This window comes from Chiloscyllium punctatum, chromosome 39 (assembly GCF_047496795.1).
Source record: "Chiloscyllium punctatum isolate Juve2018m chromosome 39, sChiPun1.3, whole genome shotgun sequence".
NCBI classification, from domain to species: Eukaryota; Metazoa; Chordata; class Chondrichthyes; order Orectolobiformes; family Hemiscylliidae; genus Chiloscyllium; species Chiloscyllium punctatum.
This window is the reverse complement of record NC_092777.1, coordinates 21,618,846-21,633,675: the sequence shown is the minus strand read 5'-3', so window position 1 is coordinate 21,633,675 and position 14,830 is coordinate 21,618,846. Positions and strand designations below refer to the sequence as shown.

Here is a 14,830-nt window from a genome sequence, read left to right as displayed (position 1 = left end):
TTTGTAATGCTGTAATGCCCTCATTCAAAAGGCAGGTATGCAGAAAGGAAACTAAACAACATCTGTTGGATGGCACTAAATTCACATTGTTAAGGAAGTAGTAATGGGACATTCAGAAAGTCAAAATGCAATCCATCAGAGTCAGCATGATTTTATGACTGGTAAATTGTATTTGACTAATTTGCCAGTGTTCCTCTAAAATTTAAGAAGCAGAATGTTTAATGGGGGTACTGTAAATGTAGTTTTTCTGGACTTGCAGAAGGCATTTGATAAGGAGCCACACAAAAAGTTAATACATAAGGTAAGATCACATTAGATTAAGGGTAATATATTAGCTTGGATAGGGGATTGGCTAACCAACAGAAAGTAGAGAGTCAGGATAAACATGTCTTTTATTTTTGAGGGGGCGTTGGCAAGGTGTAATTAGTGGGGTACCACTAGTTTGTTCCTTGAGCCTCAACCATTTAAAATCTATTTTAATTACTTGGATGCAGGGATACAGTATACTATAGCCAAATTTGTAGATGACATTAAAATACATGGACAGACAAGTAATTAAGTAGTATATTAAAAGAAAAGGATATGCCGAGGTTAGGTGAATGGGCCAAATTTGGGCAGATGGAGTTTAACATGGATAAGTGTGAGATGAAGAGCATCTTCAAAATATTTCAAGGGAACTAATGTTCCCTGTGTGTCATAAAGCTAGAATGCAGGTTCAGGAAGTAACAAAAAAGACCAATGGAAGTTTGGCATTTGTTGCTAAAGGAATGGAGAATAACTCAGGAAGGGTTGTTGCAATTGTACAAGGCACTGGTGAGACTGCATCTAGAGTACTGTGTACAGTTTTGTCTCCTCACTTGAAAGATGTAATTGCACTGGAGGCAGTTCAGAGAAGGTTCACCTAGATGAACTCCAGAAATGAAAGGCTTGTCTGAGGTGAGATTGTCCATTTAGGCCTGTGCAAGCAATAGAAGGATGAGAGGAGAGCACGTTGAAATGCTAAATAGAATTGACAAGATGGAAGTAGAGCAAACATTTTGCCTCTTTGGGGCAATCAGGAATGAACATAAGTTATAATTATAGGATAGTGGTGGCAGATTTAAAACAGAAATGAGGAATTACTCCTTTCAAAGGGTTGTAAATCTGTGAAATTCCAGAGTGGTGGATGCCAGGACATTGAATAAATTTGAGGAGATAGGCAGATCTTTAATTAATAATGGGTTAAAAGGTTATGGGAAGCAGGGTTGTGGAGTTGAGGCTGAGATTCAGACAGCCATGATAGTATTGAGTGGAGCAAGTTCAAGGGGCTGAATTGCTTGCTGCTGCTCCTAGTTCCTGTGTTCAGTAAGTTTTTTTCTTTGCCTGATGGGACATTATAATCCTTTATTAAAGATCCCAGTTCAACAACTACTCAAATATTTCCTTAAATTAAGTCAATCTGGTTTTTTTTGCTCAATTTGACTGGGTTGTTTTTGTACCTCAATGAGTGTTATAGAAGATTCTTTAAGGAAATCTTCATTTAACATGATCCTTTCAGGAAAAAACATAAAATTGTAGGATTCCAATTCAGAGTTTTAACTAATGTCTTCAAGTTTTAAACAGCAAATCTTTCTGTATTTTAAAAATCTAGAAGTTCCTGTTAAGGGCTTTTATTTTTTAAAAAACCCTGTAAAATCTTTATTAATGTGGTGGTAATCTGAATCCTTCCTTGAAGGCATCTTCTGTACATGGGCAGGATTCAATGAACAGTCTTGCCAGTAATCATTATAAAGAGATGAGATGATCTGTATAGAAACTAGGGAGTGCAAAAGATAAATTACGTGACCGCAGAGGATGAATGTTTCTCATTTTGAAACAATTCTCCCTTCCCCAAGTCAGATTTGATGGTCTGTTTGGTACTGTAAAGTGATGTATGATTTGAAAATTGTCTTTGAAAGTTTAGTTTAAACTGGCTGCCGTTACTTGGCTGTCATTTTACAAGGAAAATACAGAAACCTAATTTTTTTTTGCGTGGCATTTTGATTCCACTTTGGTGAAAATTGGATCTATTGCTTTTCTTCCAACATTTTTTGAATTCTAGCCAAATCTTTATAAGTGCTTTTGGAGGGTTTTGAAAGCAAGCTGAATAGAGTATGAAACATTTTGTATTAATTGAGGATATTTAACTATATTCTGCCTGCAGTAATACAACTTATCTCACTGTTGAGTTAATAGCTCGATTTCAGTAACTTCTAATCCACTGAATCTTGGAGCACCCCTCGAGCTATTCCCTCAGCAAGTAATTTAATGAGAATGCTATTTGTGTGATTTTAATCTATACCTTACAGAGCAAAGAAGGGCGTTGATCCCTACATCAGTTTTATATTTTATATTGTAATCTTACTAACAAAGAATTATCATTAAATATTTGCAGAGAAGCAATTAACCACTTCACGTTTTTTTTGCTTTTCCCAGTGTTCATATCTTCCTGGTGTGTGGGAATTTTGTCTTGGAGTATTGGTGTAGGCCGAGGGCCCTTTGTACAAGACCACTACCTTTGTATCCTTGATAAAGATGTATGTCATGCAATGATGAACATGCCCTATAATATTTGAATTTATGGATCTTTGGCTTGTTTGGACTTTTTATTTATTCAGTTCACCCAAACCTATGTTCTGGAATAAACTGCTTGGTCTTATTAGAGATTGCAAAAGAAAGGTTCCCTTATGGCTATTCCCCATAACAATTAAGGATGTTCTGTGAGCCAGAGCCATCAGCATGCCTGAACTATGGTAGATCTTAAACCCTCATGCGAGTCCTCTGTCAAATCATTGTCTATCATTATTCTCTAAGCTTTTTTCACCTTGTCTTGTGTCACAACTGAGTTTTCCTCAAAGTAATTCTGCATTATTGATTAAAAAGCAGCACATTTCCCCTGTTACCAAGAGGGCTGTATGTTCAGGTCCTATTCTCTGCAGTGCTGGCCACTCTCTTCATCTGTGAAGCAGTTTTAGGTCCCCCACACTTGCACCAGCAATATGGAGCTGGCTGGAGAATAACACCTGGAGCCATTGCACACTGGGAAACTGCTACAATAATCATAATATGTCAAATATCTAGCCTGAGGGATTTTATCCAATTTTAAATGACTTACGATACTATGGTTGAAAGGTTTTAAGCAGTAGCCTTTCTCATTGTGCCTAGGGACAGCTGTCCCAAGCTTTAACATGTCTGTCAGCCTTCTACCTTGCACTATACCAATCTGTGACCCTCTGTGATGGATAATTCTTTACTTGAAGGTCTGCACATTTTGGGAAGTACAAAAGTGTCTTTCGCCAAGTTGATGGTTCTCCTGCAATAGTTGATTATCTTCATGTGTGTCTCTAGAACAGCCTTTAACACAGTCCTACATCACAAAGCTGCTCAGTATTAACCATGATAGAATCCCCTTCCAGTTCTTCTTTGCAAGGACTCATTCTGGACAGATATGAATCGTGGTCTTATTCCATCTCCAGTTCCTCAAGCACTATGGGGACAAGTGAGTGCAATTCCAGATGTGCAAACAGATCAAATGTGGGCTGTCCTCACCACCAGCCAAAATGCATTTTGGAACTTCTAGGAATGATGCATGCTTCAAAATGATGGTGACAGTCTACTTAGGAATCATTTGACAGGACCTGTTCCCAAGTGACCATGAGAACATTACATGCAGGCTACTGTTTGATGGACTTCTGGTCATTTTGTACAGAAAAAAAACTTTTTATGAGACTGATGGTATGTCACAGACCAAGCAAATGTTTACACTACCGCAGAACCAAATAAATCCTTTATAACACTTGGGGCAAGTTGTACCTTGGCCTGTCATGATGCTTAGTTTTTCATACTGAGGATCTATACACAGCTTGATCCAGTTGCTCTCAAAATTGAATGAGTGTGATGTTGGAACATTTTTACCCTCTGTACCTCGAGGTTGGTATGTTGTATTTCCATGGAAATGGTCCATTTTTGATCTCCAATTCAAGTGGAAAATGGCTTTGTAGCTTGTGGAGTGCAGCTGCAGGTTATGGAAAGACCAGTGTCACATGGATCAACCACAGCACTTCTCATCTGACTGAGGTATTTAGCTGCTATGGAGTGAGTGCATCACTTGTGCACAATTTCTGTTCTGCTGTAGCTGCATGCTCTGAGGCTTTTAATAAGCATCATGAGGTAGCCTGACCTCATAGTGAGTAGATTAGAGAACGTGGTCTTAGTTTTTCCATGATTTATTTTGGTTCCCATGACTCTTTCAGACAAATAGCAAAACTTCACTAGTCTTTATATTGTTGTGGTTCTGTTTGCCGAGCTGGGAATTTGTGTTGCAGACATTTCATCCCCTGTCTAGGTGACATCCTCAGTGCTTGGGAGCCTCCTGTGAAGCGCTTCTGTGATGCTTCCTCTGGCATTTATAGTGATTTAAATGCTGGAGGAAACATCACAGAAGCGCTTCACAGGAGGCTTCCAAGCACTGAGGATGTCACCTAGACAGGGGATGAAATGTCTGCAACACAAATTCCCAGCTCGGCGAACAGAACCACAACGAGCACTCGAGCTACAAATCTTCTCACAAGCTTTGAGTCTTAATATTATCAGCAGACCCAAGCAGAAGATGATCTCATCCATTTAGAGAGAGGCTTTGACCTGAATTCCTCCACTCCCTGGGGTTCTCACCCCTCTTATGCCTGCATCGTTCCTATTGGACAAGGCAAAAGTTTTTTAAAAAAACAGGATCATAACAGGAGAAAGGAAAACCCTGGCTGACTGTAGATTTGAGTGGAAATCTTGCCAAATCCCACCCATTGAATTGGTGTTTCTAATGTTTTTGTAGAGCATTTGTGTTTGGCCACAGAATTGGGCATACGATCAATGTTAAAGTGTGTCCATAATGTAGGTTTGTAGTATTCCACCAAAGATCTTCTCCTGATTCAGGCTGATGAAGCAACTGTGTTCACCTCCCTGTCCTGCAGTTAGTGATCCTATCCCTGAGCAGTTTTAGTGACCTTCCTGCCGGTATAGTGCAGAGTTGGTTGAAATGGGTCATTAATTCCTATATCACATTTACTTGATTGGGGATAACCTTAGCAATTTGTAGTCCATGGCAAGCAATGAGATGCGCTGCTAATCTCTGGTTTCTTCCCTCTCACTTTGCTTGTGGGTAAGGGTGCCTTTCCTCATAATCCATTACACACTGCCACACAGTCAAACTCCGCTGGTTAGGCACTGACCTTTGATTTTGTTGATCTCAAAAGACCTAATGTCCTTTGATACATCCAGAGTTAGTATTTTGTCCAAACGCCCCTGCGGGATCCATTCCTGATGAAGGGCATTTGCCCGATATGTCGATTTTCCTGCTCTTTGGATGCTGCCTGACCTGTGCTTTTCCAACACCACTCTAATCTAAACTATGGTCATCTAAAACCTGCATGCTAGAGAACAGAAGGTGTTGGAGCCTGTGTTGTCTGTGGGCTTCACATTGTTTAATCCAATATAAAAGTATTTGCTGAACTTTAGCATATCAGACTGCAGTGACCACAGTTTGTAGCTTGAGATTCTCCCTTGACATGCACTGCATGATAGGAGGAGTGGGATCAGATTCCGCATAGTTTCTCCCCCCTCTCCCTTCAACCCCATGATTTGGCTGTTTAGTTGTCACTCCTGAAAAATGGCTTGTCATCTTGAGGCAGGGCATACACCTTAATTAAGCTTTTTTGTACGTTGTGTTGTAAGGAGGCACTTGCTCACCACTGCCTTCAGAGACCACTAAGTTGCCTCCCTGAGCAGTGTGCTGAGGCTGAAAAAATAGAAATTATTTTCACCTCACTGGCTGAACAATACATTATGATAAAGTATCCAATCAGTGGTTTTACTACTTGAGTTAACCTGGTTCTTCCTTGAATAGTCATACTGGACTCTAAGTGTTAACATTCTTTCTCTCTCAACAGACGTTACGGAGTTTCTCCAGAATGTTTTGCTTTTATTTCAGATTGCCAGCACTTCCAGATTTTGTTTTTTCAGTCTAGATGGATGATGGCTCACAGACTGATCTGAAGTTGTCACCCCACTTTACAATAGAGCTGCTTAAGAAGATTTAATGATGCTTTGGCCCAACCTAGGAAGGAATCAAGGCTTGATTGGGCATGTTTTCCAGTAGCTGAGAACTGTTGTTTTTCTAATTATAGAATTGTTCTTTTGTAAGAGCAATAGGAAATGAGTGTTTTGAATAAAATGTACACTTGTTAGACTTGCCTTTCCTTTTAGTGAAAGCAAAGCCCAAGTGATTGGTGTTGGTTTTATAATTCAAGTTTACAAAATATAGATTTTTTTTGGTTGGAGAAAAAAGTACTTAGCTATGAAGTAATTTCATTGAAACTGATATTTTCTGTGCAATTTGGAAATGCAACCTTTTTTTGCAATGTGCACTCATTTGTTTTGTCACCTTGGCATTCTGTATGTTTCAGTTTTGTGTAGCCACAGATAAATTAAGAGTTTGTGTTTAGCTTCAGCTCAGTGTTCTGACATTGAAGGTAAAAATACTAGTAGTTATTAATAGATGACTGCAGTAAATTGGGTGTGTAGCCCCATAATGTAATGGCAGTGCTTATGTTATAATTATGGGTGTGGCAGTGTGTTGGTTAAATTACTGGACTAGTAATTCAGAAGTCTAGAATAATTGTCGGGAGATGTGAGCTCAAATCTTACTGTAGGAAATAATGAATTTATATTCTTTAATTATTTTCTAGATCTTAAAGTCAACAGTCTCCAAGTAACTACCACATTGTAATTTAAAACATACCTGATTCATTTGTGACCTTTTAGGGAATGAAATTTTCTATCAGCCAGTAAAATATGCCACAAGATTATGATTGTATTGCTGGCAAGGTCAGCTTTTATTATCCATCCTTAGTTGTCTTAGCAAAGCTGCAAATTGAGATGGCGTAGCAAGCCATTCAGTTGAATTGCCACAGAGGAAAAATTACTTAAATTGCTGCCCCTCAACAAAGCTGCTCCTGACCAGTATCTTGAGGACACTTGGGGAGGCATTAAATGCTAACATTACTGGTGACACCTACGCAGTTTGAATGAATAAATGAAATCCTAGTTTTGCCAGTTCACTGGAATACAGGCAAAATCTTGAACATTTGATGTTGCTGTGCAGTTAGTTCAGTGACAAATCCAGTATTTCTTGTTTGGTTGATTTGAAATGATGGAATTAAAATGTCAGTGTAGTGCAGGTGTTGCTTATCAAACGGCAAAAAAAATGTTCCTTAAAGTGGAAACATACATGTCTGTATAAACATAACACTACATTTGATATGCAGACAAATATCTTCATGTTAATTCATTTGAAATCAGCCTAATTTCCCTATGCCAATCAAAATTTTCTGTTGACTGTTTTATCCTTCACAAACTTGCTTTGAGAAAATAAGCCATATCAGAAACTTCCCAATTCATTTCCTAATCCGCGAACAGTTAAGTAGATTCAGGTGAGGTAATAGAGTTAATGCCATAGTCAATCTGTGTGCCTAACTCAGGGAAGAGAAAGTTCAGCTGGAAATCCAATTCTTAATTGTTCACTATCTGGCAATCTCCGCTGGAAGGAGATTTGCTGTTGAATGATAAAGTAGTTGTGTTCAGTTGTTTTTCAGCAGCTTTTGCTGCTTTATTGTTATCTTGAAAAGTATAGTGTGATGTTGTTTGAAATCTCAGAAGCCCCCACACAGTCTGTCATGAGGTAATTGTTGACATTTGTCATAAAAGACAGCGGTCAAGCAAAGTTGTGTTGATAGGCATTTAAATTTTGCCCTTATTTTCTGTCCGTTGATGCACCACCTAATATTTGCAACAAATACTTGTGTTAATTATAGGATTGAAAAATTAAACTGGTGTAGTTAGCTTTTATTATACAATCATGTATCGTTAAAACTCTAAGTGAATTATGGAATTGATGGAAATTTGTCCCTGTGGCATAAAACTAGCCAGTTGGTATTGTAAGTGAGATTTTTAAAAAATGACTTGCATCCCTTTTGTAAACTTAAAATATTTGTTTGCTTTATGGAAAAACTCTTAATTGGTGATAATTTGCAAAGAAAACCGTACACAGCCTTGTTTAATGGAAAATGGGGGAAAAGTAGTTGGCTGTGTCTGTTATAGTACAAATGAATTTAATTCATGTACTCTTTGCTTGGTGCCATGATGCAGTTTCCTTCCAGTTTTAAAGACCTCAAAGTGAACTTGCAAGTTCTTAGACTTTTCACAAATGAGATTACATTTGAGGCCTGCCCATGTTTGTATTCAAATTGTTATTAGCTTTCCAAGTTGTTGAACAAAGGTATTGTATCTCTGACCGAGTGAATGTATGATATTAACATTATCTTTTCTGTTCTCTTGTTTCTCTTTTTCTTTTAAACAGTTAAACGCAAAGCATTGAAGTTGAATTTTGCAAACCCAGCCATCAAGACAACAGCAAGGCTTCCACTAAATCCAACAGGCGGAGTTCACTTTCAGAACCCACACATGTGAGTGGAGTCTTCTAGTTATACAAATTAAAGCATCCAGTAAGATTGGTGACACATGCATCTGGGAAATCCTGGAGCAATGTTTTTCAATTATTTTGTAACCTGCACAAAAGATGAACCTGTTAATGATCTCTTATATTGTTTTTCTAACCAGCAAGAGTGATCCATACTGCAGCCTGAGAATTATTGCTCCCATTGGTTACGTGTTCCTTGTGTTTTACTTGGTGCTGTGTTTGATTAGTTCTGTTGGCTCATGGAGCGATATGTTTATAGTTGGACTTGTGTTCCACCAGACCTCAAATCCCATTAACAGAATGCTACCTCATTTTATAAAAATACTTTGAAGATTGGTTGTAGATTCTACTAACTCTACACTTACACTTATGCCATGTTGTTATGCTAAATGCCCTTGAATCCAGGAATTATTTATTTTTTCATAATATTTTTGTTTTTGTAGCTTGTTTGTTTTCCCTGGAACAGGATGCTAATCTGAAGCCAAAAAGCTTGTTTGCTTCATGTGAGTCCAAATGTGAGAATTGTTAAGACTAAGCCCAAGCTATATCTAACTCATGTCCTTTTTTTTTAAATGAGACAGTACTACTTTTGCTCCAAAAGGTTTGGTGCTTCACTGCAACCATTAGGTCAGAAGTAAAGCTTAAGTTAGTTGATATGTATTCAGTAGAGCTTACAAATGGTTCTGAGGAAGCAGGCAGTCCATCCTAATTGAAGTATATTTGTTTTTGAGCTTCAGGTCATGTTGAGGGTAGTCATGGGCCCTAAACTCATGATCATGATTAGAAGTTTTAAAAACAAAATTAAGGGCTAAAGAAAGGAAATTGGTTTCATGTATTACAAAGGTACTGATCTGTAGAACATATCTGAAACACCTTCAGTTTTCTTGACAAGAATTTGAGCTGACCATAATACATAGGAGTGGAAGTAAGGCCATTCGGCCCATCAAGTCCACTCCTCCATTTAATCATGGCTGATGGGCATTTCAACTCCACTTACCTGCAGTCTCCCCGTAGCCCTTAATTCCTTGCACGATCAAGAATTTCTCAATCTCTGCCTTGAAGACCTTTAACATCCTGGCCTCCACAGCGCTCCATGGCAATGAATTCCACAGGCCCACCACACTCTGGTTGAAAAAATGCCGCCTCATTTCCATTCTAAATTGACTCCCTCTAATTCTAAGGCTGTGCCCATGGGTCCTAAGCTCCCCACCTAACGGAAACAGCTTCCCAGCGGCAATCCTTTCTAAGCCATACATTATCTTGTAAGTTTCTATTGATCTCCCCTCAACCTTTTAAACTCTAATGAATACAATCCCAGGATCCTTAGCAGTTCATCGTATGTTAGGCTTACTATTCCAGGGATCATCCATGTGAATCTCTGGACACACTCCAGTGCCAGTATGTCCTTCCTGAGCTGTGGGGCCCAAAATTGGACACAGTATTCTAAATGGGGCCTAACTAGAGCTTTGTAAAGTCTCAGAAGCACATCACTGCTTTTATATTCCAACCTTCAAAATAAATTACAACATTACATTTGCTTTCTTAATCACGCTCTCAACCTGCAAGTTAACCTTTAGAGAATCCTGGAGGAGCACTCCCAGATCCCTTTGTACTTTGGCTTTATTGATTTCTCACCATTTAGAAAATAATCCATGCCTGTATTCTTTTTTCCAAAATGAAAGACCTCTTATTTGCTCACGTTGAATTTCATCAGCCATTTCCTGGATCACTGTTCTAAGCTGTCTAAATCTTTCTGCAGCCTCCCCACCACCTCAGTACTACTCGCCTGTCCACCTAACTTCGTATCATCGCCAGAATGCTCTCAGTCCCTTTATCCAGATCATTAATAAATGAACAGCTGCAGCTTCAACACTGAACCCCCCGGGACACCATTTGTCACAGGCTGCCATTCCGAAAAAGAACCTTTTTCCCAATTCTCTGCTCTCTGTCAGACAGCCAATCCTCAATCCATACCAGTAGCTCACCTCAAACACAGTGGGCCCTTACCTTACTCAGCAGCCTCGCGTGATGCACCTTATCAAAGGCCTTTTGGAAGTCTAGATAGATAACACCTACAGAGTTTCCCTGGTCTAACCTACTTGTTTCCTCTTCAAAGAATTCTAACAGGTTTGTCAGGCACGGCCTCCCCTTACTAAATGCATGCTGATTTGTTCTAATCCGACCTTGCACTTCCAAGAATTTATAAATCGCATCCTTGATGGATTCTCAACCATGGTTAGGCTAATCGACCTATAATTTTCCATCTTTTGTCTTGATCCTTTCTTGAACAAGGGGGTTACAATAGCAATTTTCCAATCATCTGGGATTTTCCCTGACTCCAGTGATTTTTGAAAGATCACAACCAATGCCTCCACTATTTCCTCAGCCACCTCCCTCAGAACTCTAGGCTGTAGCCCACCAGGTCCAGGAGATTTTATCAATTTTTAGACCTTTTAGCCTTTGTATCACTTTCTCTTTTTTAATGGCTACCATTCTCAACTCTGCCCCCTCACTCTCCTTAATTTGACGAGTTTGATTTTGGCACTGGGAGCTGGTACAATCAAATCAGGTTATAGCATTTTGTATAAGGTAATGAGAGCGTAAGATAAGGTCAACAGTGAGAGCCTTTTTCCTCAGATGGTGATGGCTAGCACAAGGGGACAAAGCTTTAAATTTAAGGGTGATAGATATAAAACAGATGTCAGAGGTTTCTTTCCTCAGTGGTAGGGGTGTGGGATGCACTGCCTGCAACAGCAGTAGACTCGCCAACTTTAAGGGTATGTAAATAGTCATTGGATAAACATGTGGATGAAAATGGAATAGTACAGAATAGACAGGTTTCAGATTTGTTCCACAGATTGGTGTAACATTGAGGGCTGAAGGACCTGTACTGCGCTGTAATATTAGGGGAAAAAAAAGTATAAATGGAATGAGTAAAATAGCTAACATGAGCAGCATCCAGTGGTAAAGGCAATATTCATGACAAGCAATATGACAGTGGTGCAGGTTCATGTTGGGCATGTTTTGGAGCTGTTTATATTTTTTGTTTAAAAGCACAGTCACTTTTTAGTATACATTAATTGAAAAAAAAAAAATTATTTTATGAGCAGAGATATTATTAACAACTGTGTTGCACTCAGTTTTGTTCTACACCTTCATTACAATGGAGTTATACCAAGCATGGAAGAAGATGGTTGTGGTTTTTAGAGGTCAGTCATCTCAGCCCGATGACATCACAGCAGGAGTTCATTGGGATAATATCCTGGGCGAAATCAACTTTAACTGCTTCTTCAACAATCTTCCTTCCATCATAAGGTCAAAACAAGGGGTATTCACTTCATAACATTGAGCACAATTTCTGACTCCTTTAAATGTAGAAGCAGGTAGTGTCCAAATGCAACAAGACCTGGACAGTCTCCAGGGTTAGGCTGCAAAGGGGCAAATAACATTTGTGCTGTTAAGTGCCACGCAATGATCATGTCTGTCAAGGGAGAATCTAGCCATTGTCCTTTTGATATTGTGTCGTTGCCATTGCCAAATTCCCCACTATCAATATCCTGGGAGTTACAATTGACCAGAAATTGAATTGGACCAGCTGAGTAAATACTTAGCTACAAGACTAGCTCGAAGGCTAGGAGCCCAGCAGTAACTCACCACTCTCCAGGGCAGAAGTGTTATGGAATACTCCCCTCTTTGCTGGAGGAGTGCAGCTCCAACAACACTCAAGAAGCTGACACCATCCAGGACAAGGAGGAGAAAGTGAGGACTGCAGATGCTGGAGATCAGAGTTGAGGGTGTGGTGCTGGAAAAGCACAGCAGGTCAGGCAGCATTCAACGCGAAGGAGACTTGACGTTTCGGGCATAAGCCCTTCATTCAGGCTTCTGCCTGAAACGTCGATTCTCCTGCTCCTCGGACGTTGCCTGACCTGCTGTGCTTCTCCAACACCATACTCCCCACCATCCAGGAGAAGGCAGTCTGCTTGATTGGCACTGCATGCACAGACATTCATTCCCTCCAACGATGCACAGTGTGTACCAGTTACAAGATTTACTGCAAAAATTCACCAAACCTTCTCTGTCAAATCTTATAAAATTCACAACCTCTACCATCTAGAGGGACAAAGGCAGTAGATACATAAGACTTAGGGATGGAAGCAAGGCCATTCAGCCCATTAAGTCCACTCCACCATTTAATCATGGCTACTGGGCATTTTAATTCCACTTAACCCACACAGAGGGACGTCATCTGGAAGATATCTTTCAAGCCCCTTGCCATCCTAACTTGGAAATATGTCACCATTCCACTGTTTTGCCTCCTTTCTAGGTGACATTGTCAGTGTTGTGGAGCCTCCTGTGAAGCTCTGCTGTCCTGTGTCTGTTGGAATTTATTTGATTTTGTTCCTGCTGCTTCCGGTTGCCAGTTCCGGTGGTTGCAGTAGTCAGTATGTTGGGTCTAGGTCACTAGGTCAATGTGTTTACTAATTTGAGTCCATATTTCTAAATATTCTCCGGCTGTCCTCTGTTTGACTTTTCCTATTGTTGTGTTGTCTCAGTCAAACTTGTGATTCATTTAGAAAGAGAGTGAAATGTTTGCAAACCAACTTCCCAGCTTGGCGAACATATCCACAACTACAACCATCACCCGCGTTACAAATCTTTACACAAACGTTGAACTGTTTGGTTGAAGTCTTGGAACTCCTCCCTAATTGCTCTGTGGGTCCCCCAGCTTGACTACAGTGACTCAAGAAGGCACTTCACTATCACCACCTCGTGAGCAATTGGGGGTGGGGACAAGAAATTCTGGTCCAGTCCTTGAAGCTCGAACCCACGAAGGAATGAGAAGGAAGTAAGCCTGTTCTGTTGTCTGGTTTTAGCTTAGCAGTACTTGGGATGCTTTAGTAGATATCAACATGCAAACTTTGGGGTAAAAGTGAATACCGCAGCTGCTGGAGATCAGAGCCGAAGACTGGTGCTGGAAAAGCACAGCCAGTCATGCAGCATCCAAGGATCAGGAGAATTGACATTTTGGGCATAAGTTCTGCATACAAGTGGTCCTGTTTGGTAGCTTCACCAGGTTGCCACCTCATTTTAGGTATGCCTGATGCTGCTCCTGACATGTCCACCTGTGCACTCCATTGAACCAGGGTTGATCCCCTGGCTTGATGGTAATGGTTAAGTGGGGGATAAGCCAGGTCATGAGGTTGTAGATTGTGCTGGAGTACAGTTCTGCTGCTGTTAATGGCCCACAGTCCCTCGTGGATGCCCTGTCTTGAGCTGCTAGATTGGTTTGAAATCTGTCCCACTTAGCACTGTGATAGTGCCACAAAACACAATGGAGGTTATTCTCAATGTGAATGCAGGACTTTGTCTCCACGAGGACAGTGCGGTAGTCACTTTTACCTATACTGTCATGGTCAGATCCTTCTGCAGCCAGCAGATTAGTAAGGATGAGGTCAATTATGTTTTCCTCTTGTTGGTTTCTTCACCACCTGCCGCAGACCCAGTCTGGCAGTTATATCCTTTAGGACCTGACCAGCTTGATCAGTAATGCTGCTGCCGAGCCACTCTTGTTGATGGACATTGTACTCTGGGTGGGGGATTTCATTTTCCACCCTTGCTACTTCCAGTGCTTCCTCCAAGTGTTGTTCAACATGGAGGAGTACTGATTCATCAGCCGGAGGAGGATGGTACGTGGTAACCAGTAAGAGGTATCTTTGTCTGTGTTTAACCTGAAGCCATGAGACTTCATGGAATTAAGAGTTTATGTCAAGGACTCCCAGGGCAACTCCTTCCTGACTGTATTCCACTGTGCCACCACTTGTGCTAGGTTTTCTCCTGCCGGTGGGACAGGACATATCCATGGATGGTAATAGTGGTGTCTAGGGTATACGCTGTAAGGTATAATTCCATAAAGATGTCTCTGTCAGGCTGTTACTTGACTAGTCTGTGAGACAGCTCTCCCAATTTCGGCACTAGCCCCCAGATGATGGTAAGAAGGACTTTGCATGGTCAGCAGGGCTGTTTGTGTATTTGCTGTTGACTTTTCTGGTTCCATGGTTGATGCCAGGTTTCATTTCTTTGTTGTGACTTTCTAGCAATTGATACAACTAAGTGCCTTTCTAGGCCATTTCAGATGGCATTTGCAAGTCAGTCACATTGCTGTGGCTCAGGAGTCACATGTAGGCCAGACCAAGTAAGGATGGCAGATTTCCTTCCCTCAATGACTTTAGTCAACCAGATAGGTTTTTCTGACAGTTGACAATGGTTTCATGGTCATCAGTT

The 14,830-nt window shown here is 40.4% G+C and overlaps 1 protein-coding gene across 4 annotated transcripts in view; it reads left to right on the top strand.

Moving 5' to 3' along the window:
• map2k4a (mitogen-activated protein kinase kinase 4a) overlaps positions 1-14,830 on the top strand; it is a 176,067-nt gene that overhangs the window by 72,257 nt on the left and 88,980 nt on the right. For all 4 annotated transcript variants that reach the window (XM_072558300.1, XM_072558298.1, XM_072558301.1 and 1 more), the window contains one exon: positions 8,429-8,534. In XM_072558300.1, the coding sequence (XP_072414401.1) occupies positions 8,429-8,534 (106 nt within the window). The remainder of the gene's footprint in view (positions 1-8,428; positions 8,535-14,830) is intronic.